The sequence below is a fragment of the Falco peregrinus genome, chromosome Z (genome assembly GCF_023634155.1).
Source record: "Falco peregrinus isolate bFalPer1 chromosome Z, bFalPer1.pri, whole genome shotgun sequence".
Classification (NCBI taxonomy): Eukaryota; Metazoa; Chordata; class Aves; order Falconiformes; family Falconidae; genus Falco; species Falco peregrinus.
In genome coordinates, this window is record NC_073739.1 from 46,096,426 (window position 1) to 46,123,850 (window position 27,425).

Sequence of the window (27,425 nt, forward strand, 5' to 3'; positions counted from 1 at the left end):
AGACTGCATGCTGAGTATTTACAAAACTGGGCTATCACTGCAACTGCATCCGGAGCAGATTTTGACATTGGGCTTACACTGCAGATGTGCTGGGCACAACTGTTCCTCAGGAGGTATGAGCCTCACGACTGCTCTGGAGATGCTGGTAGTTGGACCATGATGGAAGTCTACTCAGCAGAAGCACCATAGGAGGAAACTGTCTCTGCTAATTAACATGGGCACAGCCATGACATTTATAAAGGGGATTTCAACTCCATTCTGTCTATTATCTCCTTTCTCAGCCCCTTCACCCCTTCTTGCTCAAGCATGCAGTCAATACGATGCACGTCCAAGAAGAATAACCTGTGAAAGCATTTGTTATGGACTGATAACCATTGCTACCTATCCACAGAAGGGCATTTTTGCCTTGAACCTGAAAGTTATCAACTGCAAAGCCAGAGCCCTGAACAGTTCTTCAGGCTACAACCTGTGTTTGAACTGCCTGAATCCAAAACAGTGGATTTCTGCATATACAGAAAATGGAAACCTTTTGGGAGCATTGGTAACTTTTCCTTAGGGGATTATTTAGATACATTCTTCTGAGAAGTATTTATTTAAATTTGACTAGTTAATCTCAGCTTTCATTTGGTTGTCATTGTCATGGAGACATACACTGCTGGTCAAAAAATAATGACTTTATGACCACTCTGCTTCTATGTTTGTTTATTAAATTAGCAGTTATAACTATCTGTTCTTCTGGCTGCTAAACAAATAAAAGGCAGATCTGGTTATGTGCCTTCAGCCCCTGAACAAACCAGAAGGATAAAACAGATGGAAAGCCCATTACACATCTGCAGCCACAGTGCTGTGCCTCTGAGGACAGCAGCGTGTAACAGACTCAGTGCAGTCTCTGAATGCACGATCTGGAATTATACCCTTTTCATGCTTACAAGCCTTATCTGCTTTCATCTAGCCTCTTAATGCTTTAGTAAATGACAAACAAAGAAAAAAAGTGAAACATTTTTTCTTCCAGCACATAGAAGACATTTACTTAATAAAGTTTTAAGAAAATATGTATTGCCTATGAACAAAAGTTAAGATGAATAAATATGCGATGCACATAGGCAGTGCTGAGCTGCCACCCTTATTTTACAATTCACAAGTCTGTTCCTTGACCACAGGACCAATAGCAATGAAAGCTACCCTACTCTGCCCTTTACTGTAGCCTCTCAAGTGCTGACAATATATGGCATCCATAACTATGGAGGCCCAGGTCAAAAATCTCCTTCCTAACCTACGCTGTGTTTTCTTCAGGGAGTAATACATGCTATTAAAAGCTCAGAATTGCAGAGGATCTGTAACCTGACACCATGTTTTGGAAGCATTCAGATCTCTGTTACTGTTCCCTTTGTAGAAATTAAAGCAAATATAAAAATGTGTGAGTTTTTATAGAAATGTTTAAATTTAGAAACTGTAGAAACCAGGAACATGTAACTACAGTTTTAGTGTTGCATGAATAGACAGAAAAAAAGAAATAATTTGTAGTTGATAGTTAACAGGAATCAGACTGATTTCAAACCTGCTGGTGCATGGAAACAATATATCTCTATTTTACTTCATCTGTAAAGTAAGAGACCTTGCTCTTCTGATCTATGAGATGGCCATCCAATTTAGGCTAGAAATCAGAAGAAAAACCCTTTCCATTAGAGAAATGAGGATTTGGAATGGCTGCCACCTCACAAGTCAGGACAGGAATCTTAGTTAGCTTTAAGATGGAAATTGGTAGTGCATGGAGTTACTGGACTTCATGAGATAGTATCAGGTTGCTGATCTCAGTGACTGAGGAGGTCCTTTCTGCTGCTATATCAGCATAAATATAAAAAATCTTGAAATTATTATAGAATTCATTGTGGGATAACATTGGTTGTAGATATATTAGGAAGAAACTTACTGTTTCCAGTTTAAAATAAGTATAAATCTACCCTGGGACATAATAGACAATGGGGAGTATCTGTCTTTAAGCACTTAAATGAGATTTTTCAATTGACTTAGCAGTATGACAAGGCTACTAAATTTATGAGTTAATCCCTCCATCTGTTCTTTAATGATGACATGAACTTTGTTACTTCAAACACAATGCAGTTATTTAAAATTGCCTTAGTGACAGCAGTGATTAAACAGGTCATAACTTTCACATTTCAAGTCCTACTGACTTAAACAGTTACCAACACAAGCCTAAGCCAGCCCTGCAAACACAGCAGAGTCAGCTCAGCTTTTCAAAGTAATTCAGTAGGAGAATAGCTCAAAAACTCTGGTGTAGGATAGATTGGCTTATATGGGCTCTGATGCAAGAAGGGAAGCCCTTCATTTGGTGAAATACCAATGTTCACCCCTATTTTGTGCCTTATTTGCAGCAAGGGTCCTGGAGATCTTCTGCCTGCAAGCTTCAGTACAGTTAACATGAAAGGAGCAGGTTCTGGAGCTGTCTTGAAGACATGTTCTTTGATTGAAGCAAGCAATAATGTTAGAAATGGGAAGAAGAGTAAGCCATTGGTGTTCACTTGTCATTGATCCATTGAAATGCCCACTGCCTGAGCACCAAGTGGTGCACTAAGCTGATTTCCTGCTGGCACCAAATGCTTTTACTGCCTTATAGTGTCTCTCCTGGACTGTATTTGTGGCTGCAGGAGAAAGTTTCTCAGTAAAACTCTTAATCCAAGGAATTACATTATGCAGAAATTAATAAGACATTCTACTGAAGTAAAACCAAATTGAGCTATACAATGTTTGCTTCTGGTGTGAAATGCTTACTCTTTTATAGAAGGTTGTATGGTTGGAAAGTATGAAGCAATGTCAGCTTCTTGTAACTCCCAAGACTAGATGGAAGACCACCTGACTCTTTTTTATTCAACAGAAGCATTCTTTTGCTTTTCCTACTTTTTATTCTTTTGTATGCAGGCTGTGCTATGTGGGCTGCTGAAATACTTGCATAATGTATGAATGCTTAGGGTTATGTGGAATCTCTTTTGCTAGTTCCTACCCAGTTTCCCTGGATACAATAAATGATCACTCTCTATGGAACAGTCAATATGTAGCACCCTAGTAGCAGCACTAGCCACTCATCTCCATATAGTTACAGAGAATGAAAGGCAAAGTGCTTTCCCTTTATTTCTTTATATTGAATAAGAGCTGCAAAGTTATGATTCAAGAAAACACATTGGTTTGTTAAGGAAAACAAAGATCCAAAAGAAAGAACTATGATATTTTGAATGTATGTGCATCCTTTAGCATTCAGTGAGTCTTCAGGATGACTGATTGGAAATACAAGGCCTTGTCAGTGAGGGTCTTTGGAAGGGAAATTCAATACAGCCATGAAAATCATCTCTTTTTATGACATACGATATAAGGCATAAGAGAAGGACTAACCTTCCCCATTAATAAGAACTGAAAATAATATTTACTCATACTTCCCAAATAGCTAAAAAAAACCCAAGAAAAATGTTACTGTGAAGTAGAAGAATCATATGGAATCACACACGGCATAGTAATTCTAAGGAGATTCTCTAATGCAGAAAGCAGTCTATAATCTTTCAAGCACTGTCTTTCAAATATAAAATGACCCAGTTGCTCAAATATCTACCTATGCATCTACAGAAGTGAGATGGAGAACAACGAAGAAGTAGTTTCATCCAGTATCCCAAGAGAGAAAGAAGGGAATTATATAAAGAAAAACTTCCTTTCTTCAAGGACACTGGGCTGATTTTTCCAGAAAAACACAGCCAACTTGTTTATTTGGTCCATCTTGTGCTATTCATTGTACTAGTCACAATACTCAAATCTTATAAATGTACTCTTAATCAAACAACTCTTACTATTGCAGCTATAAAGGCGTATAATTTGGGTGCATAGCAATTAAGAGTTGCATTATAGCCTTTGCTTACGGAACATCTAGTGGGGAATAAGGCATTTAGTCTGCATGTGAAAGGGGTGAATAGCATTTTCCCCCTCTCTTCCCTCCTTGTCCTCAAGTTACTGAAAACCCAGATTCTTAATCTACAGTTCATCCAACTACAGATTGCTGTCATTAGGTCCTTGAAATAGCTTAGGGAACACGCATATGATGTGAAGCCAGATCTTGATATTGTAGAAATTGCTGTGGTTTTTGTGTCCAAGGGAACAGTAATCATGAAAGAACAACTTATTAGCTGAAAGAACTATCAGAAAGGACAACTAATTGTGGAGGCATCTCCTTTATAAGGGGCAGGGTGACCTCTGTTTTGTCTCCCTACCCAATCCTTGTACTCTCTTGCTGAAACAAAACTAAACTCTCAAATTGTTAAGTAGAAACACCATAAGCCCTTTAACAAAATACTGTAGTTGCAGGAATCACAGGGCTAGTATAGTAAGCTGTTTCACATCCTCCACATTGACACCACCTCTCTGTAACTTTTTATACCTCAGTTGGCAGTCTGTTAGCTTAACAGAAAGCTATTAAAACTTTTCTTTTGTTTGGTGGTGAAAATAAGCACCCAGTGGAGATTGTACAGGGACAACAAAAAGAACTGCTGCTAAGTGAAACATGAAATTTCAGAAGTTTAAGTTAGAAAGTAGGAAAAAAACCCAGGCCCAAACGCACTTGCATGTGCATGCTTAGCTACACCCCCTGTGAAATTAGAGTTTGTTAGCAGACACAGTTTTCTGTGAAAAGTATGCAAAGTTTTATCAATCTTAAAAACCCTGAAGACTGTATTTAAACTGATACATCTGAGTGACTTAAAGGAACAAGTTATGAACAGAGTGGGTGGCTTCATGTGGGAAGTGAATGAAAGTATTCAGCAGTGAGGAGTTAACAAATACTGAGTGTTGCCACTATTGTTTCAGGCATGTGAACCCAGATTGCTGTTAGTGTTAACGCAATCTTCAGCTAATCAGTTGCTTAATCTTTAACCACTACAGGTTATTAAAAAGGTATCTGCTCAATCTCAAAACTAGCTCAATTAAGTTGCCTAGAAAGTGAAGTACAAGTTGGCATTTCTGGTTAACTCCTTCACTGTACAAAGCTGTTTCATAATATAAACATTCCTTATGAATCTTCTCCCTGGAGAAATACATGGGTGCCTATAAATAATAAAAGGAAGGATGAATACACACAAAATCTTGTATTTCTACTCTATTTTACTACTAAATTATAGACAAATGTAACCCCCAGTTTCACTTTGTGATAAAAACCACCCTCAATTAACTACTTCTTTTGTAGTTTGCCTGTGGCTTGTAGCCTGGCCTTTTCAGTTCAGACTTGACTGTTCAGCTGTGCAGTGAATGATGCAAATCAGGCTCCCCGTGCAGATCAGCCTTCTTTACAAGTTGCTACTTTTTTCAAAATCAATTTTGCAGTTACAAGGTTGAGGTAAAATCAGAAGGTCTAACAGTGATAATTTCAAAATTACTACCCATTATTTTAGTTCAAGCCAGCTCCAGCATGCTCCAAGATTCCCAAGTGTATATAGGACCTAACTTCTGTAATGTAAGCAGATCATACGTTGAGGTCAGAATCTGGAGAGGATCATCACTCATCAAGTGATCAACAGGAGTAGCTGAGTGGTTCATGGAACTCTCCAGTCAGAAACTGGCTTGGATATTTTACATTTCTGCATGATTCCTCTGGTGTGACACACCAGATCTGGCATCACGAAAACAAAGCAATGCCTGTTGAAAGAGCTCTGGAGTCTGCTAGCATGTGTCTCTGGAATAGCCTGGACACATCTAACTTTAGTCTCTCAGTGTACCTTGGCACACTGTCTCTGTTATGCAAAGGTCTCTGGAATGTGCTATGTGTTGCTTAGAAAACCAGAATTTACCACACATCTCTTGATCCCAGACCACCAATTAGTTGATCAGCAGCTACTTGGGATTCTCCCTGGATACTGGCAATGCACTTCTGCATAGTGAAGATGGCTCTCCTTCTCTTGAACCACTGCTGCAATACTGGAGTCCAGTTATATTACAGTTTCAAACTGCTCTGACTTTTATCCTGGAATCTATCTACCGAGAGCCTCCACATAGGAACAATACACATACATGACCCCTGATCTAGCAGCCTTGGAAGGCTCCTTGGGAGGCATATATCTGTCCCAAGAACAGCTATGAGCCCTTCGTCTCACTCTCCTGCTGTTTAGCAAGTAATGTTTTACTTACATCTCTTGAAAAAAAAAACGTTTAAAAAGCAGAGTGAAGCATTTTCTCTAACATCCATTTTGAGAATAAAACTAGAAATCAGTGCTTACGCTGTGGGAGTTAAAGAACTTCTCCTGGGAATATATGGGAGTTTCTTTTCTTCTCCCTCAGCCCAGCAGGTCTTTCTGCCAGTATCTGCCTTGGGAACTATAGGGTAGGGGCACATCAAAACCAGTATGTTTTTTTTCTCTGGCTGTAGAGTCAGAGTAGAAGCCTTCTTTCTCAAATGACACAGTCAGAGCAGAAACAGTACTTTTGGCTGGTACTTGCCTGTTATCCCAGGCATCCATTTCTCTTGCACTGACAGGGCAGCAGGATAAAACTACTCTTCTCCAAGACGATGAAGCACTCACTGACAATCCAATGTAGGTGCCTCAGCTGTTTTTCTGCACCTCTGACTGTACAGAGGGCCAAGAAATGGGAGCCCATTTGATTTGCATAACCCAACTGCCTTTTTACAAAGGCATAGATTTTTTTTTTCCTCTGTTGTATCTAATCCAAAAAACTACAAAAATACAGCGATTTAACACTTTAAGTGTGTGAATGAGTGTGACTTACCAGGGACCAAGATCCTCAAAGCAGACAAGCCACTTTGCCTGCTCTGTCTTTCTGTCACCGTGTACTATTTAAAGCATCATACTTGCATATCAAAATTGCCTATGAGTCACAACAGTACTTTTTAATCACAAAACCAATCTTGCTTGTGCCACGGATGAAAAAATAGCTTAGCTGTGAGTGCTAGCAGGTGGCAGATAATTAAATGCATGTGTGTATGTGAGCAGATCTCCGAAATTGAACTTTTACACTCCCAGGCAGAAGCCTGCTACTTGCTAGTTGCAACTGGCATGGGGGACAGTTATAAATGTTGGTAAAACCTGGTCTAAACACATGTGACATGTTCTGAATCCTCCAGTTGGTGAGGGGACATGAGACATCACTGAAGAGGCTGATCACACGTCCTGGTTCTGCACAGACTATGCAGGTTGACAAAGCTGGAGCCTGGAAAAGAGCAGGGGAAGATTCTGGCTGGAGAAAACATCTTGGAAGCCAGGGAAGATCCTCGAGATCAGAGAGCTGGGTGGAGATCAGTGCCAGGAGCTGCCCAGAATCCTTAGCCAGTAACACTCATGAGGGGTAACTGTCAGCAGCAGCACAGCAGGAGCCTACTTGACTTTCTGCTACTGGATCAGCAGTGACCTCTCTGCCGGGGATGGAGGTCAAGAACTTGGGAGCCTAATGCCAGGGAAAGTAAGGGAGTGAGTGTGTGAAGAAGCCTTAATCCCATTGGCTTTTACACAAATGCCAATACCCAGATCCTTGATGGGTTGTCATTCAATCTGCCTCATTTGTGACAGCTTGAGAGGCTGCTTCATACATTTTTTAATGATTCTGAAAGCATTTCAGAGCTGACATTTACTAACATGTGCCAGCTGATGCACACAGATGCTTTGGAGTGGAGATCCCACTGCTCTTTTCCACAAGTATTGAAAGAAGTGATCATAAAAAAAAGTGCAGAAAGCAATTACCCCAGTGGTTTTGATTGCTGGGAGTTTTTTTGGGAAATAGGAATTTTCTGCTATAGTGAAGTGATAAAAGACGAAAAAAAAAGAAAGCAATTCTGTTTTCAAAATATTGAAAATTCAGAAAAAACTTCACACTAAATGTTCAGCAAATCCATTTTATCAGCTAAAACACAAGATGGGGTACCATACACAGTCTTCTGTTGACCACTCCACCAACTCATATAAGAAAGCAGACAGATCTCTAGGCATACTGTAAATGTGGAAGTACATTATGGTGCGTCTCTACTAGAATTCTGCAAATACCACTGCATGGCTCTACACTATTTTTACCAGACATTTTGAAGAAAATACAAAATTGTCTTTTGGCAAAATTTGCAAAAAACATGGAGGCAGGGAGAGTAGTAAATACTAGAGTGCCCAGTCCTGTGATCTGGACAGCTTAACTGCCTTGCCTCAAACAAATATCATGTACCTGTTTATTTCATAACAAAAATGAATACAAGGTGTATGCTTATGTAGGGTGTATTTATTCAGCAGCTAACTGTGACATAGGATGGACTATGGTAAATAATCAAGTGAACATGACTTCTCAGTGCAGCAGCATAAGCAAAATGGCAAATATGCTGGTTTCAGATGTATAAATAGGGGCATTACATAACCTCTGCATTTGGCCTTAGCAAGATTGGCTCTGGCGTATCACATCCAGTTCTCAGCATCCACAAAAGACACTGAAGTTAGACAGGATCCAGAAAAAAAAGCCATAAGGAACATTTAAGGCTGGGAAAATGAGCTATACCTTGAAAAACAAAACCCACAATCTATTTAGCTTGTCAAAGGCAGAGTGAAGGTATCTGCTTGATCTCAATGGAAATGCAGCTTTCATAAGGGGTCCTTCTACTCACCATAAAAGTATTGTGTGTCTGGAAATCCAAGGTAAACAAATCCAAACTATAACTAAGGTGCCCGCCTTCCTTTTTTGCCAGGAAAGTTTATTGTTACTAAAAATATTTTGGCATGTCTTATTAAAGGCCACAGTGAATTCACCATTACTGGCAAATTGTCTATCAAGGTCTTCCTAGAGAGACACCCAAACGTGCATAACCTCAGGCATTGCCAATGGTGCATATAACACAGATGACTGCACTAGAGGATCACAAGCGTCCCTCCCTCTTTATAGAAATTTAGCTGCATGTATGGGTGAAGGGAACAGCCATGGAACACATCACAGTTAAACAGCCTCACGTATAGTGTTTCAGCTTAAAATCTGACAGAAGAAGGAAATATCTTGGTATCACTAATGTGAAAAATTGAAAAGTGCATTTTTAAAAAAAAAAAAAGGAAACTTTACTTAAAGTGTTAAGGAAGTCTGAAGAAAACATTGTAAAACCCATAGCAATCCCTTAATGCTGCAAAACCACAAACACATCTAAAAACAAACCTGAACCTGATAGTATTCATATGCAGCAGAAAGACTGCAGCATGGATAGGAGTCACATAAAAGCAAAATTGAAAAAAAGCTGTTATGATGCTAGCCAACAAATTGACATGATAAATAATGACAAGCATGATGAAACAATGTTCTTGGACAACACTTGGTGAAAAAGGAGAACTGATCAAATGCCTCTTACCACTCATACATGGCCTCTATAACATGCCTCTGTTTCACAGAGTTCTGCTTTGTGGCAGTATGCTGTCTATGTGTCCGTAATGGTCCAGTCAGTATAGTTTCCCCACAGCTTTTGCAGATGCATTTCCAACTGAACAATTTTGCTTTGGTATTGTTTTTAGGAGAAGCCCTGTAATGCTTTTGTGAATTTTGTCAAGGTTCTCTTCTAGATGTGTCAACAACAGCATGGGTTGTACAACGTGTTTCCCAGACATCAACTTGGGATTGAAGGGAAATAGCACACCACAAAATTGTGAACACCGTAATTACCTTTGGGGAAAAAAAAAAAAAAAAAGACTGGTATCTTCAGAAGCAGACAGATACTTTGAATCACAGAATGGTTTGGGGTTTTTTGACCTTTAAAGCTCACCTTGTCCAACCACAGGCAGGGACCTCTTCCACTAGATCATGTTGCTTAAAGCTCTGTTCAACCTGATCTTGAACACTTCCAGTCACTGGGCACCCACAGCTTCTCTGGGCAATCTGTTCCAGTGTCTCACAACCCTTATAGTTAAGAGTTTCTTTCTTATGTCCAATCTCAATCCACCCTCTTTCAGTTTAAAATGGTTACCCCCTGTCCTGTTACTAAAGGCCCTGGTAAAATTCTTTCTCTGCCTTTATTATAAGAAATAAAGGAGAATATGTATTGAAAGGTCACAATAAAGTCTCCCTTGGAGCCTTCTCTCCTCTAGGCTAAACAGTCTTAATTCTCTCAGCCTTTCTTCACAGGAAAGATGTTCCAGGCATCTGACCATCTTCATGGCTCTCCTCTGGACTCACTCCAACAGGTCCATGTCTTTTTTGTGGTGGGGACTCCAGAACTGTATGCAGTACTTGAGGTGGGGTCTCATGAGAGTGGAGTACAGGAGGAGAATCACCTCCCTTGACCTCCTGGCCACACCTGCTTTTATGGAGCCCAACATACAATTGGCTTTCAGGGCTGCAAGTGCACACTGCTGATTTATACCTGATTTTTCAGCTACCAGTACCCCTAAGTCCTTCTCCTCAGGGCTGCTCTCAATCTGTTCATCACCCAGCTTCTACTGATGCTGGTGGTTGCCCAAACCCATGTGCAGGATATTGCACTTGGCCTTGTTGAATTTCATGAGGTTCACATTGGCTCACTCCTGAAGCCTGTCAAGGTCCCTCTGGATGGCATCCCTTTCCTCCAGTGTGTTGACCACACCACTCAGCTTGGTGTCACCTGCAAACTTGCTGAGGATGCACACAATCCCACTGTTTATGTAATTAATAAAGACACTGAATAGACACCAGTCCCAATGCAGACCTCTAAGGGGACACCACTTGTTACTGAACTCTATTTGGACATTGAGGCATTGATTGCAACTTTTTGTATGCAGTCATCCAGCCAGTTTCTTACCCATCTAATAGTCCATCCATCAAACATATATCTCTTTAATTTAGCGACAAGGATGTTGTGTGGGACAGCCTTAATGACTGAAGGATCTACCTTACTTACTGGTGTGATTCAAAGGGATAGAGGTTTGATCTGATGCTATGTGTTGTGGTTCTGGGACTGTATACCCGAGTTGTGTTTACCAGCAATGGAGTTCATGCTAATTGCTGGTCTTTAGTATGCACCATGTGTATGCACCTAGTAAGTGATTTCCAGCTGAATATGTCTATAGCTGATAAGTGAAACCGTATTTCTGTAGAAGCATCCCAGACTGCCTAGTCTTTACTAACAGAAACCTGTGCACGGGTAATGAGCAAACTACTGAAGGACCTTGCAGACACGTTGCAGAGGGGGACCTCTGTGTGGCTTCCTGCATGCAATGTCATCATGGGTTCCCTCCAACCAAAAGGGGAACCATGCCAAGCACACAAGTAAGCAGTGCACACAGGTTGACACTGCATGACACTAAATGTAGACACAAGATAAATCTGTGCACACACCCCCCTCCAAAAAAAAAAAAAAAATCCCGTCTAGAAAATCTGCATGTCCAGCACAGTAAATTGCTAAAATAAACATATTTATTGGGTATCAATATGGCACACACGTGTTATACATATATATATATATATATAACTTTGAAGTTATACCACTGAGTGCTTGAAAGTCAGAAAGCAAGATGAAATAACAGTAATTTTGTGAGGATGAGTCACACTACTGCAAACCCTCTGGAAAACACAAGCAAAACACAGCCAAAAACTAGGAGTAAGGAAATGGATACAGGAAAGACTAAGGCCCATCAACATCTCTTCTTTTGCAGCCTTAGGAAATAATTTTTTCTAATGTGCTCAATGGTCCCTACACAGGATACTGACCAGTACTCTAGGTTTTAAAGTTTCTTAGCCAGTAGCCAAGATCCCATAAAAGCCTGTTAGGAAACAGGTGAGGTTGGGAAGCATTTGTGAAAGAAATATTTTTATCAACCTTTAAGTGATGAAAACTCCACTTTTCCCCACTTGCTGTACTTATTTGCCTTTTTGGGAGGTAAGGGGGCTTCTATCAACTTCTCAGGTTGAACTTGGGTAAATAATACTGACATGCACATCTACATAATGGTTATCACCAATAAGTTCCTTCCCTTCACCACCACCACCCTCTATCCCTCCCTTCCCTCTCCCTCTTCTCTAAGAGGAACTGTTGGGAAGTTGAAATGTTGTATACCTCAGATAACAGATTGCCACTTTTAAACAGCTTAGAAGCTCTGTTTTGGATGGAAAGAAGAAACTTGCTATCAACAGGACATAGAAATAAATTCATTTTCAATTCCAGAACTGATAATCCATAAATCTATGTACCTGTGAATAAATAAGTTAGTTAATTTTGTTTACACACATCACTATGACCACTGGAATTCAGTAAATGTTTCATTTATTTTTTTTTTATTCTCACATATTTTTGTTTTAATAATTGCTGGAACAAAGTGATGACATAATAATACTGTGACATTATTTTTATATTTCTAGTAGACTTCCTCCAACCTGATTACAAAACCTTTCATGATGATTTTACTAGTTGGTTGGACACTAGAACACATGAATAAGTCCTTTGTACAGCTTAGAAATGCAACTGCTGGTTAATACATTGCAATTATTAAGCTTAGAGTTCACAAATCATTCAAGAAGAAAGTTAATTCCAGCACATTCCACAAAGTGGAAGCACATTGGAAAAGAGAGCTCATCAAGATTATCAGTCACCACTAATGGTGACACAAGGCTAGAGGAAGAAGCAGCAGTCATTTACTCCTCTAAAGCAGGAAAAGAGTTCATGTGTGGATAGCACTAAAGAGGAAATCAATAGTAACTGCTCACTTCAATTCCTCACAACAATTTATTTTTGTATACATGTCTCAAGAATTTATTCTCCTGCTAGTAATGCAAAGTTAGATAAATGTCTAATTACTGACAATATGCTGAAGTATATTATTTGTTTTTATGGGTTTTGAGCATGAAAACAAGACTAGCAAGACAAGTCTTTAAAAGTTAAGTACAGTGGTTTATGATGATGCTATGACTAGAAATCAACTCATCCCATTCTATTACATGTGTTGCATTCACCATGTAATGTAATTCTACAGATAAAGTTTTCTCAGTGAAAGGGCTCAGGCAACTACATACAACCTGGTCTAATTCATTCCTCATAAAGCTCTGTTAACAACGGCAGAGACCAAAGTTCTGTTCTATTCTTTCATGGCAGGATCAGAGGTATAGACTAGCAGGAGTATTGATTCATCCTATATATCCTGTGGAAACTGAAAACAAGTTTGCTAACAAAAACTTCTGGCATGTTTCACCCATTCATGCTTGTACTTCTAGTGAGAGGTGAGTTTTACTTATATTTGTGTAGTATTTCTTGACTTTTCTTAAGAATTTCTCTGGCTTAGTTACTACAATTTCTGTTAAGAACTAACCTTGTTCCTAAAACCCAAAAAAGTCTGTTAAAACTGAACATCAGCCAAACTGTGCTTCAGGAAACTACTAATCAGTGAACAAGCAGGATGTACTGTTTTTAAATTCTAATGATGACATATTTTATGACAGTACTGTGCCAGTATTGGCCCCTTTTGGAGGTGGAAAGCATTAGAAGGTAACTCCAGCTTCTCCTGGAGGTGTCTGAGCCTTGCCTTCCCAAGCCTTTGTAGACTTAGGATCCAAAGGCTGAAAGCTCTGCCTGGGACCTGCAGCGTGAACGTCCATGGTGGGAAATGAAATGGAGCTTGTATGTATGGTCATTGCTTCTTACTCTTCTTGGGTCGGGTAGTTTTCAGGTTTAGGTGGAGTTGGAAAAATAAAGTATTGTACACAGATGTTGATGATACAAGTATTTCTGGGAAAATGAGATGCTTGAAGTAGTGTGTGCTGGAATAATCCTAGCTCCCAACATAATTTCACACTTGAGAGCAGGTATTTATCATGTTTCACTTTATTTTTCTTATATTTTTTTTCACTGATTTAGTTGCTATGTTACAAATGCAAGGTACATTTTGACCACAAAATGCAATGAGAACATTCACTTCTATATCACAACAACAATTATTGTACCCTGATGCTCAAATTCCACAGGCACTTACCTCAGCAGAGTCCTGACAACAGGAGCTTCTGTTTGGTGGCATTCACCCCATGAACTATTTTTCTGAAAGTGGAGGGGCAGAAACCAGGTTTTTTTGTTTTTTGGTTCTTTTTTTTTTTTTTTTTTTTGTATTTACCAGAAATTACAGGATCAGCTTAGGTGCTCTGAAACTTTGAAACAAGGCATTGAATTCTTGCTTTGTATAGTGTACCAAGTGGAAAAAAAAAAAATCACTAAGTGAAAGTGTTAATGATAACGAAGACACTCTAATCCTGCTAAAATCTGTCCCTGTGATCCTAGAAGTACATTGACTGTTTATTCTTCTAGTCCTGAAGTTGTTTGGCTTCAGGACTCTGACTAAAGCCTTATTTCTGTAATTGCCTAGAAGGCAACGAATTAGAAGACAAAGGGAGTCTGAAATGGCAAAACAGATTTCAGTTGTTTTAACAGCACCATATCAAAGTACAGTAATTATGTACTTCAATGTAAATGTGTTAATCCAGGTATGATGATTTCAAGGAATCTCTAAAGCTAACATTTCTTTTAAAATGCTATTTAAACAAAATATTGCATGATTTGTAAGAATCTAAATCTCTCTCCCCAGACCCTCAACCATTTTGCAAATAAGAAAGTTATGTCATTACTCTTTAAGTTAATGAGTATGTAACTGTCACAACAGAGCATTACATTTCTATCCAAGGAGGTAAAGTGCCTAGCCCAGCATATCCCAGCAAAACTAAACATGCATCAGTGTAATCCACTTACATTTTGGAAGAATGAGTCAGTTTTTCACAGCCAGCATGGTCTCATCTGGAGCCATGTCAATATGTAGGGCACGCAGGCATAACTGTTGCAAACTAGTAACAAACAAAAAAGTCTGGGAGGAGGGAAGGGTGTTAACCATTTCTCCACCAGACCTCTTCAGGGGCTCCCATGTTCTCCCACGTGACAGCTGGAAAAGAGTGGAAGAGAGCTTTAGTTCTTTTAGCAGTGAAATTATACAACTTCAGGGTGTTTGGAACCCACTTACAGGCCATAAATTTACCAACAGTGGTATTAGTTACTGAACATTTCTTCCTGAAGTGCTAGAGAAAGAAACTGTCAGTGGTTTTGGTTTTCTTCTCATGCATAAATACTGGCTGGATTAAATCTTACTGAAATCAACTGCAGTAAGTATTAACCTTTATGTAAGGTAGCTGGAGGAAATCGGTGAGATCGTTAATGGAACACCAGGGCTGAGGAAGTCTCAGGTTCTCAGGGGCAGCCCACGTCCCCACCAAATGCAGCTGAACGGTTTCGCAGGAACAGCGAGTTCTGCTGGCTATTGCTCTGGACAGTGTATGTGCGTCTGGGTAGCAGCCAGCACAAAAGGTCGGGATTTGAAGCCAAAAGCCGCACGTAGCCTGGTTTAAGTGCAGCACACAGATACCTAGGGCAGCACACTGGAGAGGACAGCGTACAGTGGGACCCACCTACCTTGGAAAATCTGGCTAGCTGCTGCCACCAGGGCAGAGGCAAGTTGCACGGAGCAGCAGCTATTGCTGGGCAAAGTTGTTTTCACACCTCTGTTCACAGGAGGAGCAAGTGATCTTATGTCCACAGGGCTTGGTCTCTGTTCACCGTATTTCTCAGCTCCACTCCGTCTACTTTTGTTATTCAGTGTCAAAACCAGCCTCTCTCTCACTCCTTATCCTTCATACAGCAAAAGGCAATTTTCCTCACCTGGGGTCACAGCTTGGAATACAGCTTGTTTCAGCTGCAGCCTTAATAAACACAGTAGTATTACCCCGAGAAACACCTTTGCAAGACGACTTTTACAAGTGCTAATTTAAAAGCCTTTTGGTGATATTTTTTTAAAATTTATAACTGCTGCTGAAGGCAGCAGGAAGCTTGTAGGCAAACTGAATCGCATGAAGGATTGTCAATGCCAGTTTTCTTTCCAAACAAGATTAACCCACAAGCCCAATTTGCATTTTGTTTTGTTTTCTAGCTTCTCACGTCAAAGAAATTAGAAATACAATAAAAAACTGCCATGTATCTGAAAAAAAATCCATTTTACCTCATTGGGAGTCTTCCTAAACTACAAGACCTCTCACAAGAAATTACAAATATTGGCACGTAAGAGTCACTTCCACTCGTCCAATTTATTCTGGACACTATGGCCTGACTAAGCTGACAGCGAAGTCCATGTAAGATCATGTAGCTGCTATCAGTAAGTCCACTATTTTTTAAACTTCTTTCACAGCAACCTAGAAAACATTCTTAGGCAAAAAGGCAAGATAAAAGCTGGTGACTTGCCCATAGCAGACCAAAATTAAACTCATCCTGTGCTTTCTCACTGTGTCTTTCTCTCCTCCCACCATAGATATGGAGAGCTTGTAGGAGAGAGAATCTGCTACGCATTTATACAGTGTCAGCACAGCAAGAATTGCAAAGGTCTTTTAATAATAAACTATGTAATGACAAACTTCACAATCCAGCTTTGAGAATGAGTGCCAGTGCTCTTGGTGCCAAGTTCATTTGCTCCTTCACAACCTGATGAAGAAAGGTGTTTTCAAACAGGAATTCAGAGGATACTCATGGTGTTATCCTTGGTGCACATCATTCTGGCCCCACAGGAAGTCTTATCCCAATAATCTCAATAGCAAGCCTCTTAGCATGTGCTCCTGATTGACTTTGGTTGTTGGAACAGAATGTGGTTCTGGAAGTGAGGTTCTCTGGGTTAAAAAAATGCATTTTTCTCTGCCTTTCCTTTTCTGGAGGCTGTTATTTTCTGTAGACCACCTCCACTGAACGAGGCATTTGGCTGCCTACTCCTGGCAGTTCCGGTACCTCAGCTGGCATCTATTTTCTGCTCCTATGCCCTACTAACATGCAGTACCGGGGCCAACGAGTGAGGAGACAGTCCGAGAGCTTAATCTCGGAGCATGGAGTCCGGCAGAACAGGTGAAACAAAGCAGTAACTGCCACCTCAATATGCGTGTTTAAAGTTAATGGTATTTTACAATTAAGTCTATTTTTCTGAAAATGTCCAGTGAATTTCCTAGTGCTCCAGGCACACCGCAGCAGGTCACAAGCTGCTGGCACCTTGTGGCAGGGCAAGCTTTTTTACGTTAAACTTTTGAAAGCGGTTACCACCCCGGCGCTGGCTGCGGGAGTTGCCAGACGCTCCCGAAGCGCAGCCAGGCGCCTGGTCTGACCTCCCGCCGCTTCCCGGGAAGTAACCGGGACCCCGGGACCCACGGGGCACTGCTCCAGGCGTTTGCGCTCTCACACGGCAGAGGACTCGTCCCTGAGGGGGTGGTGGCTAGTGGCTTGGAGCGGGAGCACCCCGCGCACTTCGCGGCCACGTCCCTGCCGCCCGCCAGAGCGCCCACCCCCACACCCCGCCCCGCTTCCCTCCGACGGCGCCGGGGCAAGGGGGCTGCCCGGCCTCCCGCCGTCCCCACACCGAAACCACTCCCCGCGAAGAAAGTCACCAGGGGGTGGGGAAATGGTGACAACTTCAGGAAGCCGCCGCCGGCACCGGGAGACGGCGAAGGGCGGCAGCTCGCTGGGTGGCAGCTCCCAGCCAGCGTCCGCCGCGGCGAAGCGAGCCCCGCCGGCCCGCCCGCTGCCGCCATGGGCTCCCCGCAGCGCCCGCCGCTGGCCCACGTCTTCAGGGGGACCTTCGTGCACTCCAGCCGCTCGGCGCCCATGGAGATCCGCCACGGACACCTGCTGGGGGTGGACGATAGCGGGACGGTGAGCAGGGGCCGGGGGCAGGGGTGCTGTGCGGGGGCCGGGCCGGGGGGGCGGGGGCGGTGTCAGCAGATGCCCGAGGCACCGGCCCGAGCCCTCCCCGCCCCGCTCCGCCCCGCTCCGGTCCGGTGACCCTGTTCGGTGCCGGGCCCGGCCCGGGCGCGGTGAGTGAGGGGTAGGGCCGTCTCCGCCGGTCCGTAGGGAGGCCGCGGGAAATGCGCACACAACCTGCCGGGTGCCTGCGGGCCGGGCCGCCGAGCCGGGGTGTCGTGCTGGCAGGACGGGTAGCCGGGGCGCGCTGGGCTCCCCCGGCACGGCCCTGCGGGTGGCCCAGACCTGTCCCCAAGGGTGCCACTCGCCGCCAGGGCAGCAGCGCGCCAGGGCCGGGCGCTCCTTCAGGTTCTCTCAGTTTTCTTTCAGTTTCACAGGCAGGTTTCCCGTTCGCAAACTATCACAGCACGGGCTGTAACTGCAGCGTACTCGCTCTACTCATGCACAGCCTTCTGAGTGAGGCTTTTTTTTTTTTTTTTTTTCTTGTCACAAGAGGAAACATGACATATGCCCATAAAGGGTTAAGAAAATGATGATGTTGGGCACAACGATTAGTGGTACAAGCCAAGTTTAGAGCAAGCGTTGCATTTACTGGTAAGGCAGGATTGATTCTGGCAGGGAAGCTGTACCGTTCCCTTAACGACCGTGCACGTTGTGTAGGTAGACTGGTGATGTCTTATTGTTAGATTAGTGAATTCTCCTTATACACTCAATAACGTATGTAGGTACCCTATATATAATTTAAAAAGGTCTTTTTCTTTCTTGCAGCTAAATAACAGGCTTCAGTGTGTCTGGGTTCAGTAGCGTTTGAAATCTGTGCAAAGCACACTGGGCCCTTACTGAGTTTATTTTCTCTGTTCATCCAAGTCCATGAGTGTCTGTTTCAGGGCAGCCCTCTTACAGCTCTTGGGGAGTCTGGTGCAAGGCATAGCAAAGTCTATGAGAAGTGGTATTTTGATGTATGGGAGAGGAATAAAGACTTCCATAACTGTATTGGTTGCTGTCAACTAAAGACAACAGAGCTGAATGACAAAATAGTTTGGTTTGTGTAACTCGGGTGCAGGAGGCAGAAACTCATACCCCATTCTGGTCTCTCTCTAATGACAATTTCTGTAAAAGTGTCCCTACTCAGCATCCTTAGGCTTTAAGTGATTTGTTTGAAAAACAGGTATCTTAGTAAGCTGTACCTAGGAATCTGCGCTCTCAGTCACTGTCTTCCCTTCTCCTAGTGAACAAGGATTCACTGGATATTGTTTTCCTTGCATATAAATTGACACATTCTCATGCAGTTGCTTTAAAAAAAATATATTTTCCAGTAAAACTCTGTTGTCCAAAAATAAAATTCCCACTAGAATACAGTAACAAGGACTTTAATTTTCTTCACTTTTTAATACACATTCTTGGCATTTTACTATTCTAGGGTCTGATACAGTTAGTTATGGTACCCTTTATCCTATTACTCGTAATTTTACCTCATGCAGAACTTCTGCTGGAATCACAGAAGAGTTAGCTTTTCAAGGACAAGCTGGTTAGAAAATTGCATACGTTTATTGTCCAAATTTACACCAAAACTGTTTCAGTATTACTCCCAAAGAAGTAAGTTAAACTAAGTAAGACTTGTTCTTTTGCCTCATGTTGCTGACTGCAACTGACTGTGGAAGACTCTTGCCTCTGACAGGGTGAATAGATCAACTTTTGTGAACAGCCAGGTCCTGTTCTCCAGTGTGAGTCCTTGTCCTCCAAGGGACAGGATCATACAGCCAGTGCCACAGAAACACTGCCCAGACTCCCACTGCACGTGGGGATACTTGGTTGGTAAAGGCCACAAATGAAATGTCGGCTCTCTGTGCTTTGCCTGTAATTGAAAAGGGAGCTTTAGCAAGGAAAACACTGCTGTCAGGTATGGAGACCCAAGTTATCGTTAAGTTAGCAAAATCAGGACTGAGTTTGAGTGGTTTGCAGAGCAGAGTGGTGCTGCTCTTGAAGAATGGCAAACAAAGGGTAGTATTCCTCAGGGTAAAGAAAATAGAGACAAGTGCAAAATGTGAGTTGTCATTGAAATCTTGGTGAAATTAACTTAGCTGAGTACAATATTAAGTAAATTGAACAAGTATTAAGCTAAAAGCTCCTGTTGGAGGCATGAAAAGAGCAAGAGCTGTGGAATAGGGGTACTTAACAGTTGTTAAGTACTGCCAAACATTGAGTCTTTTATTTAAGCCAGCTAGGATAGCAAATGATATGTACTAGCTGTTCAAGGAGGAAGGTACTAAGGTATCAACATCCGTCTGGAGTTCGTTGCTTAGCCTTTCTCCACAGGTTGGGCTGTTTGTTCAGGAGCTGGGTCTAGTGAGTGCTCCTGTCTCTCATCTATCCTCACATTCTAGTTTTGGGAACTAGGCAAGCAGCAGACATCATGTCTCTAGTTGCAGAGGTCAGCTAATTATTGTGGAAACAAAGAGGGAAGAGAAGTGTGTGGGACGGAAAAGAAGGATGGATCCCTTGCTCATGTTCATGTATGAATGTCATAGCCAGAAAGAAGTAACACAGGCGCTGTTGGATCAAAAAACAGCGTTCCTTCAGCCAGTATCATTCATTTCCATTCTTTTGGTAGCAAAGTTATTTGCACTGTGGTGCTTGGAAGGAGTTAGCGTCTACCATGTCAGGGTTAATGCATAGTTTAGCAGACCATCTATGTGTTGATGGAGGAGCTTTGGGCATCCTTTAGAATAAAAAAAGTCAAGTTAAGCACCAGGGTAGGGGGGGGTCTCAGATCCTTGTCTCTGGATCCTTTAGCCCCATCACGTGGGTGACACATCAGAACTGATCGATGTGTTTGAGCACTGGTGTTAGCAGCCGTTGATGTGATACACCTTTCCCAAAGTGCTGCTTAGTCTCTGTGACTTCCTTCTTTGCAACCTGAAGGTCTTAGTGTTGCCTGTGCACTTCTTTTGACTCTGCTGTGAAGTTGTTTCTTGCTTTTACAGTTCTAAGGTCCAGAACTAATTTAAAGGATCAGTGCAACAGGTTGGTTACCTTGGATGTACAACCAAATACTCAAGCAAATGTCCAAGCCTCAGACCTCAAAGACCCTAAAACATTCAGTTTTAGAAAGGTGGCTAGAGAAAATACATCCTAAAGCAATGGAGAACATCTTTTGGGTAACCAAAGAGTTCTGTTGGGAAGCATGTTTGAAAAGAAGATATGTCTTGCTGATTCATCTATAGCTGCATTCGACATTAACAAACCAAATGTCAGGTTTAGGGTTGATTTCATGTGTCTGGCTCCTTTGAAACCTATTTTCTTCATTTTTCCATGATTTAAGTGTTTTATTTATCTGCACCCTATGAGTATATAATAGTAATTTCTTTTCCATGGCAACCTCTGTTTCCAGAATTTGTCATCTGGTGTTGCATATTTCTCTCTCTTTTTCCTTTTTCCCCCACCCCCCCACACCAGCAACTCTAACATTACTCATTCTGCATCCATTTTGACTTCAGCATCTAAGTGACATTTTCTTTACTGCTGATCAGAAATTTCAGTGGGTCTGTATTCTAAGCCCTCTGCAGATACATAGCTAGTTAAGCTGGCTATATTCCTCTTTAGAAGGAGAAAGATGCAGCTTCATGTGAAGTATTAACGGACTACAATATTCTTGCGATTTTCACTAGCGTGGTATTTATTTATATTGTATGATTTTAACAGGTTTATTTCTGACTAAAATTTTTAAACATCTGCTCTTCAGACAGTGTAAATCATGTAAGCCATATGTGCATTTAAAAGGCTAGGCAACCAAAACCCTCTTGTCTACAGTTGAGCAGCCTTTGCTTATTTTTCTTTACAGAACAAATAGAAACTGCAAAAGGTAATGTCACATATATATTAAAAAAAATGGGCGTGTAACTAACTGCCAAACAGCGCTCTTTTGGTCCTCTTGATCTTCCTCCTAAGTTCCTTCCTGTTGCCTTTTTACAACTATTTTATCTTGCCTTTACATATTTTTAATTGCTGCCTTAGAAACTGCTGGCCTGAGGGTGATACAGGTACTCAGTGTGGGCATCTTCACAGGAGCAGAAAGATACCAATAGCACTAAGATTACTCCCTTGAACTTAGAGGAATGAGGTCTTAAACCAAGGAAGCTGGAAGACTGTGAGTTAGTTTCTGACAGAAACAGTGGTTAGGCTAGAATTCCTGAAAGCTCAGGGTAGACAGTCATTGGCTGGGAGATGCATCCTTTACTCTGTCAAGTGTTGCAGAAACCTGGTTTCTGCTTGGAGCTTGTAGTGGGCATTGTAGTTCCTAGACTCTCCGCTCTTCATTTTTTGGAGAGTTTTCATGCATATTATTGCCAGACCAGAGAATTAAAAAGCGGAGAATTCAGCTGCCAAGAGTCGTGTTGTAGACTAAAACACCATGGAATTTAAAAATAAACAGTAAGTGTGCTAAAATTGTGACTTAGCAACAGAAACTCAGTAGCGGTAGAGTTGATGTTCTCGAAGAGTCAAACGGGGCTGAGATAGGCTCCAAATTGCAGGTTTTTTTAAATAAACAAAGATCTTGAGCATGCTTTTAGTCTGGAAACTGAAAATCATTATCCGCATTTTTTTCCTCAATTCCTTTTCTGTACGTAGGCACTTAAAAAATAAAAAAAAAAACCCTCAACATTAATGATGTGAGCAGAAAATTAGGAGATACTTAGCTCAGTGCCAATTAGTCCTAGGCAAAGCAATTAATTTGACCCTTCTGGTTTTGAGTACTATAATTGCATTCCCATAAGGCTGTTGCATACCTCCACGATGAGCAGCCATACTGCTAGCATTGCGGTATGTTACAGGAATGCCAGTGGATGCTGAAGTCTGAGCAGTCTTGCCTGCGTATTACTTGAGAATGAATTAATTGTTTTCTTACAAGTTACAAAGTGGGCGCGGTTATTCACTGGATTATAAGTAGGTATTTCAAAATCATGCTTGATAGTCAGGAAGAACAAGTATTTCAATGCAAACCTATCACCTTTGTAGTAAGTGTGTAAAATCTGTTTTAAGCTATGACTTGTTTTGCCTTCATGTAAAGCTGATGTGGGATACAGGCGTAAAGAATCTAACTATGTTTTGGTTTTTTTTCTTTTAGATTGTGTTTTTCGAACAAACTGATCAGCAAGAGCAACTGGCTGAGAAGTGGGGGTTCAAAACATCTGACATAAGAGAACTGAGTAACTAGTATGTGTTTTGTTTAGATTAATTTCAGCAAATGCCGTTTATTCTCTGAGTGAAGTAATGCAAGTCTTTCTGAATACGTTGTGGTGGGGAGGACGTTAAACCAAATCTGATGGGCAAAACTCTTTTTCAGCTCTGTGAGGGATCTTAACCCAAGAGCTGACCGTGTCCTGGGACTTGGAGGGTGGACAATCTGTACGGTGTTTGCATTCCTTAGTTTGGAACGGCAGCCATGGCTGAATTGTGCTGGCTGAATTACAGTGCACAGAACAAAATGCTGTATTTATCTTTCTTACATGACCTCTTCTGTGCTTACAGAAGTAAATTACATACGTCCTTCAGATTAAATTTTATGTCCATTTTGTTAGCAGTGGGCTCTGCCTAAGTAGCTTGAAACTCTAGACTTTGTAAATGTAGGTAACACTAACACTACAGATATAAAACTCAATTGCTTGGGCTTTGACACAGTCCTTAGTAAAAACTAATAAAATTAGAAGATTTAAACCTTCTAAACACAGAACCTTGGATTTCTAAATGTATTGGCAGCTAGAGCATTTCTTTTTTCTTCAGCCAGTGAAATCCCCTGCCTTTCTGGTGAAGTGAAATAGTTTTGGATGGCACCTTCTTGCTTTGCATGCAGTAGCAGAACTATAAACAACTTGTGGCTTGGAATCTATTGCTGCTGCATCATTTTAGTGTTCAGTTGTTAAAAAATCTGTGTTCTTTGTTGGAAGGCTAATCGTACAGTATATATGAGTCATCAGATGTTTTCTTCACTTGAAATAGCCTGAGGAAAATGGAAGGTTCTGGGAGCATGGATCAGATTGACAAAGATCTTTCAGCATTTTTAGTGTGCAGGAAAACAGGAAGGGGAACTACAAAGAGATGAAATCACCGTTCATTCCTTAGTCTGGGAGAAGGAGAGTGAGAGAAATTTTATACTGTATGGAGTTCCAGCACAAACCAAAATAATTATAGCAACTTCTTGGTGATGTTAATATATTCACCCTGTTACTGCATGAACACTACATGACAACAGACAATATTACAGTTCCATTGTAAATATGCTTTTCGTCTCAAGATATTGAGCAAAGATTTTTTTCACTGGTGTCTGTGTCTTCATTTGTAGACACAGTGGCTGTTCTTCCATTAAACTTTGAAATTAATTGATTGAATATATGTATGTATAGACATGTATATAATGCAGAGAAAAACTGGTACAGTTTTGTAAATGTAATGGCCTGTCAGCTAGAGACATTCCAAATATATCCTTACTAGAAAGGAAGACTGTGCCAAAATCTCTTTTTTGGGTGGGTTCTGCAGTGGGATAATTTTAGTTATTGTGAAGTCTGTTTGGCTTTATTCAGTGTTGGTATTTAGTCTGCGTGAATATTAAAGATAACTGGATTCATCATGCTCTTATATTGTTTTTCTCTCAGTTAGCTATAAGCAAGTCTTTATAAAAGTTATTATTATGTAAGTCTGTGTAAAAGTTATTCAACTGCTTCATACCATAAAAGGGGTCTGGGTAGCACAGTAGGAATTGATATGCTGATGCTGAAAGAGGAAAGGTAATCTGTACTTGCCATTTACTCTGGTGGAATTTGCTCAAACATACTGTTTAAAGCAAAACTACTTACTGTGGAAAATTTTGTGCTGTTTTGGACTGTTGTAATTCTCATTTCTTTCCCTAGTGAATTCTTCATGCCAGGAATGGTTGATACACACATTCATGCCCCTCAGTATTCATTTACTGGTACAAGAGTAGATCTGCCTCTTTTGCAGTGGTTGACTACCTACACATTCCCAACAGAAGCCAAATACAAAGACAGTGATTTTGCAGAAGAAGTGTACACCAGAGTTGTTGTAAGTACTGCAAATGCCATTTACCTTCTTGACGACACTCATATTTGTGAAATATATGTATGTTTTCAGAAGGTCAGCAGAATTAGTAAAGCATGTTTTAATGTCATGAAGACCAGATAGTATAGCTGCAGTTCTAATTGCCAGACAAGATTGTCACCTGCTAGTTCCAGTCTTGTTCTGTTTTTGCTGGTAAGACAGTTCATTTGATCATATGGATAACAATGAACTTGTTTATAATTTTTTCTGATATCTGAGTACTATGACCAACATTTAAGAGTACTCTCAGAGCTAGTGTAGCCAGCAGGTGCTGACAACATCAATGCAGAAATATCTAAGCATGGTAAAAAAAAAAATTATGTCAGAGTATATTTCCTTTTCTGCACAAAAAGCCTCTTGTGGAATTGTCTTCTGCAAAGATTACATGAAAGAGAAGATGCTTCTCACGGGCAACAAATCTGGGGTGTTCTGGAGTAATTAAGAAAGACGTTTCTACAGCTGAGATCCTTGGAGCAGGAATATATTTCACTGCAGGGGCTTTAGCTGAAGTCTGTCAACAGTGTTGTGACACAGAGATACTGTGTTTGATCTAGACTGATTCTAAGCAATATAAAGGCTTTAAGGTCAAATTCCACTTGATGAACAATGAGCAGCTCAGTCACATTGCAGAGTACTGATTCTGTCCTATAGCTGAAATGTATCCTTTAATATGTAGACTGAAATATCTTCAACAGATTAAATGATTTGGTCAGCATAAGTTGCCTTGCATTTGTCTAATACTGTGACAACATGTGTCAAAATTATAGCGTAGTGAATCTGAAATAAAGACTTATACTGTCCTTGCCACAGAATTTTTTTAGAAAATTATTTTCTGCCACCTGCCATAATAAAAACACAAAGGAGCAGCTTGCTCATAAACTCTAGTGACAAGCACACATGCCCTCAGCTACTTAAGACATTGAAGTGATCTCATGTTCCAGCTGTGTGCCTCAACATACTGTTACTGTTTCCATCAGTTCAAACTGGGTGACATTAGCACAGCTAAAGTACTTGCTGTGCAGGGTGTTTAGTAACATCACTTGGGAAAGAACTGCCAGTGAGGGATGGGAGTGACCTGTAGGAGCTTCAGCATAATGGTTAGGCTCTCCCTATGTCTATCAAATGGGACAAGGTCAGGAAAATGTTTTCACCCCAAAATGTTTCAGAATATCAGCTGCTCTGCAATGTCTGATGGGGCTGATAATAACCTTCAACTGTTAGAAACAGGACTAAACCTGCAGGAAGCAGATGCTGTTTCATATGTGTCTTTGTACTTTTGGAGTTGTAATGAAAACAGTGATTTTTTTTAAACCAAAATTCCGTTTCAAATAAACACTTTCTATACCAGGTAAAAGAAACAGATGAGGTGAAATTTGCCAGATTTTAGCTGGAACCTGCTCTGGTCCCTCAAATTTTACGAAAGCCAGTTCTTGATGCTGATGATTTAGAAACCACGTTTTTAGCTTTCATTTAACAATGATGTTAGGAATCCAGAAGTGGAGAATTCTGGGATTTAAAAGCTAAGAAAGGAAAAGGTAATTTGTCTCAGTAATGAAATTTTAGGAACCCTTGAAGACATTTTTTAAATTTTTGGCTTTAATTTAAATATTGTAAGGAAAAGACAGAGCTTGGCTTTGTGTTTGTCAAATAATTGGCTCTAGCCATTCTCAAAAGTTGTGTTGGATGCTCCACCTTCTTTCTCATAAAAAAAATTTCTCAGATTACATTGTAGCCAGAATTCAAAAATGCAATTTAAACCTGTATGTTGAATGGGTTGTCGAATAGTATGCATTAGTCCCAAGATCAAGTGAAGCTGTAAGTTTAATCGTGACTTAATGTGACTGTAAATGGCTCTTCATTTATACATGTTCTCCAAACATAATATGAACACGTATCCACTACCCTCTCCTTTTAAATGGTGTAATTAAATAAATAATTAACTACACTGAAGAGTTGTTCTCAGTTTACTTTTACCTTGCAGTTTATTACTTTGTATTCAGGGATAACAAAAGAGTTTTATACTATTTATTCCAAGCCACATCAGGTAACCAAATAAAACCAGCTACTTTTTCCCAAAAGCCTTGCTTTGCTAATGTTAGGTAAACAGTGCTTCACTGTGGAAGCCAGAGCCTTTCAAAACTAGGAAATAACATAAATGACTGGTTGGTTGTATTTCTAAATATGAGTCAGAATTTATTTCCAGTTTGAGTGAAGGAAATACAGACTGGTTTCTATGGGTTTAGGTGTTGTTAAAATCCTTATGTATTTGGAAGAGAAAGTTTTGTATTTATCAACACTCAGACTTAAAAAAGCAATTGTGAAATTAAAAATCTATATTTTACCTTCCTACTTCACTGCACAATTTCACAATAACTAAATGTTCTCAGAGTTTGAAATGAGACTGCCTGTTCTGCAATTTGGCAGCTTAACTATTTTTTTTCCAGACAGTTGAAACTGATTTCTTTTTATAGAGACGAACTCTAAAGAATGGCACGACTACAGCTTGCTACTTTGCAACAATTCACACAGATACTTCTCTTCTTCTTGCTGAAATTATAGGTAAGACTAACAGTGAGTT

The 27,425-nt window shown here is 40.8% G+C and overlaps 1 protein-coding gene across 1 annotated transcript in view; it reads left to right on the forward strand.

The window, feature by feature from the left end:
- The first annotated feature begins 17,399 nt into the window (after positions 1-17,399).
- GDA (guanine deaminase) overlaps positions 17,400-27,425 on the forward strand; it is a 32,377-nt gene continuing 22,351 nt past the window's right edge. The window contains exons 1-4 of the mRNA XM_055791118.1: positions 17,400-17,686; positions 22,860-22,948; positions 24,640-24,811; positions 27,319-27,406. Coding sequence (XP_055647093.1) covers positions 17,564-17,686; positions 22,860-22,948; positions 24,640-24,811; positions 27,319-27,406 — 472 coding nt within the window. The 5' untranslated portion in view covers positions 17,400-17,563. The remainder of the gene's footprint in view (positions 17,687-22,859; positions 22,949-24,639; positions 24,812-27,318; positions 27,407-27,425) is intronic.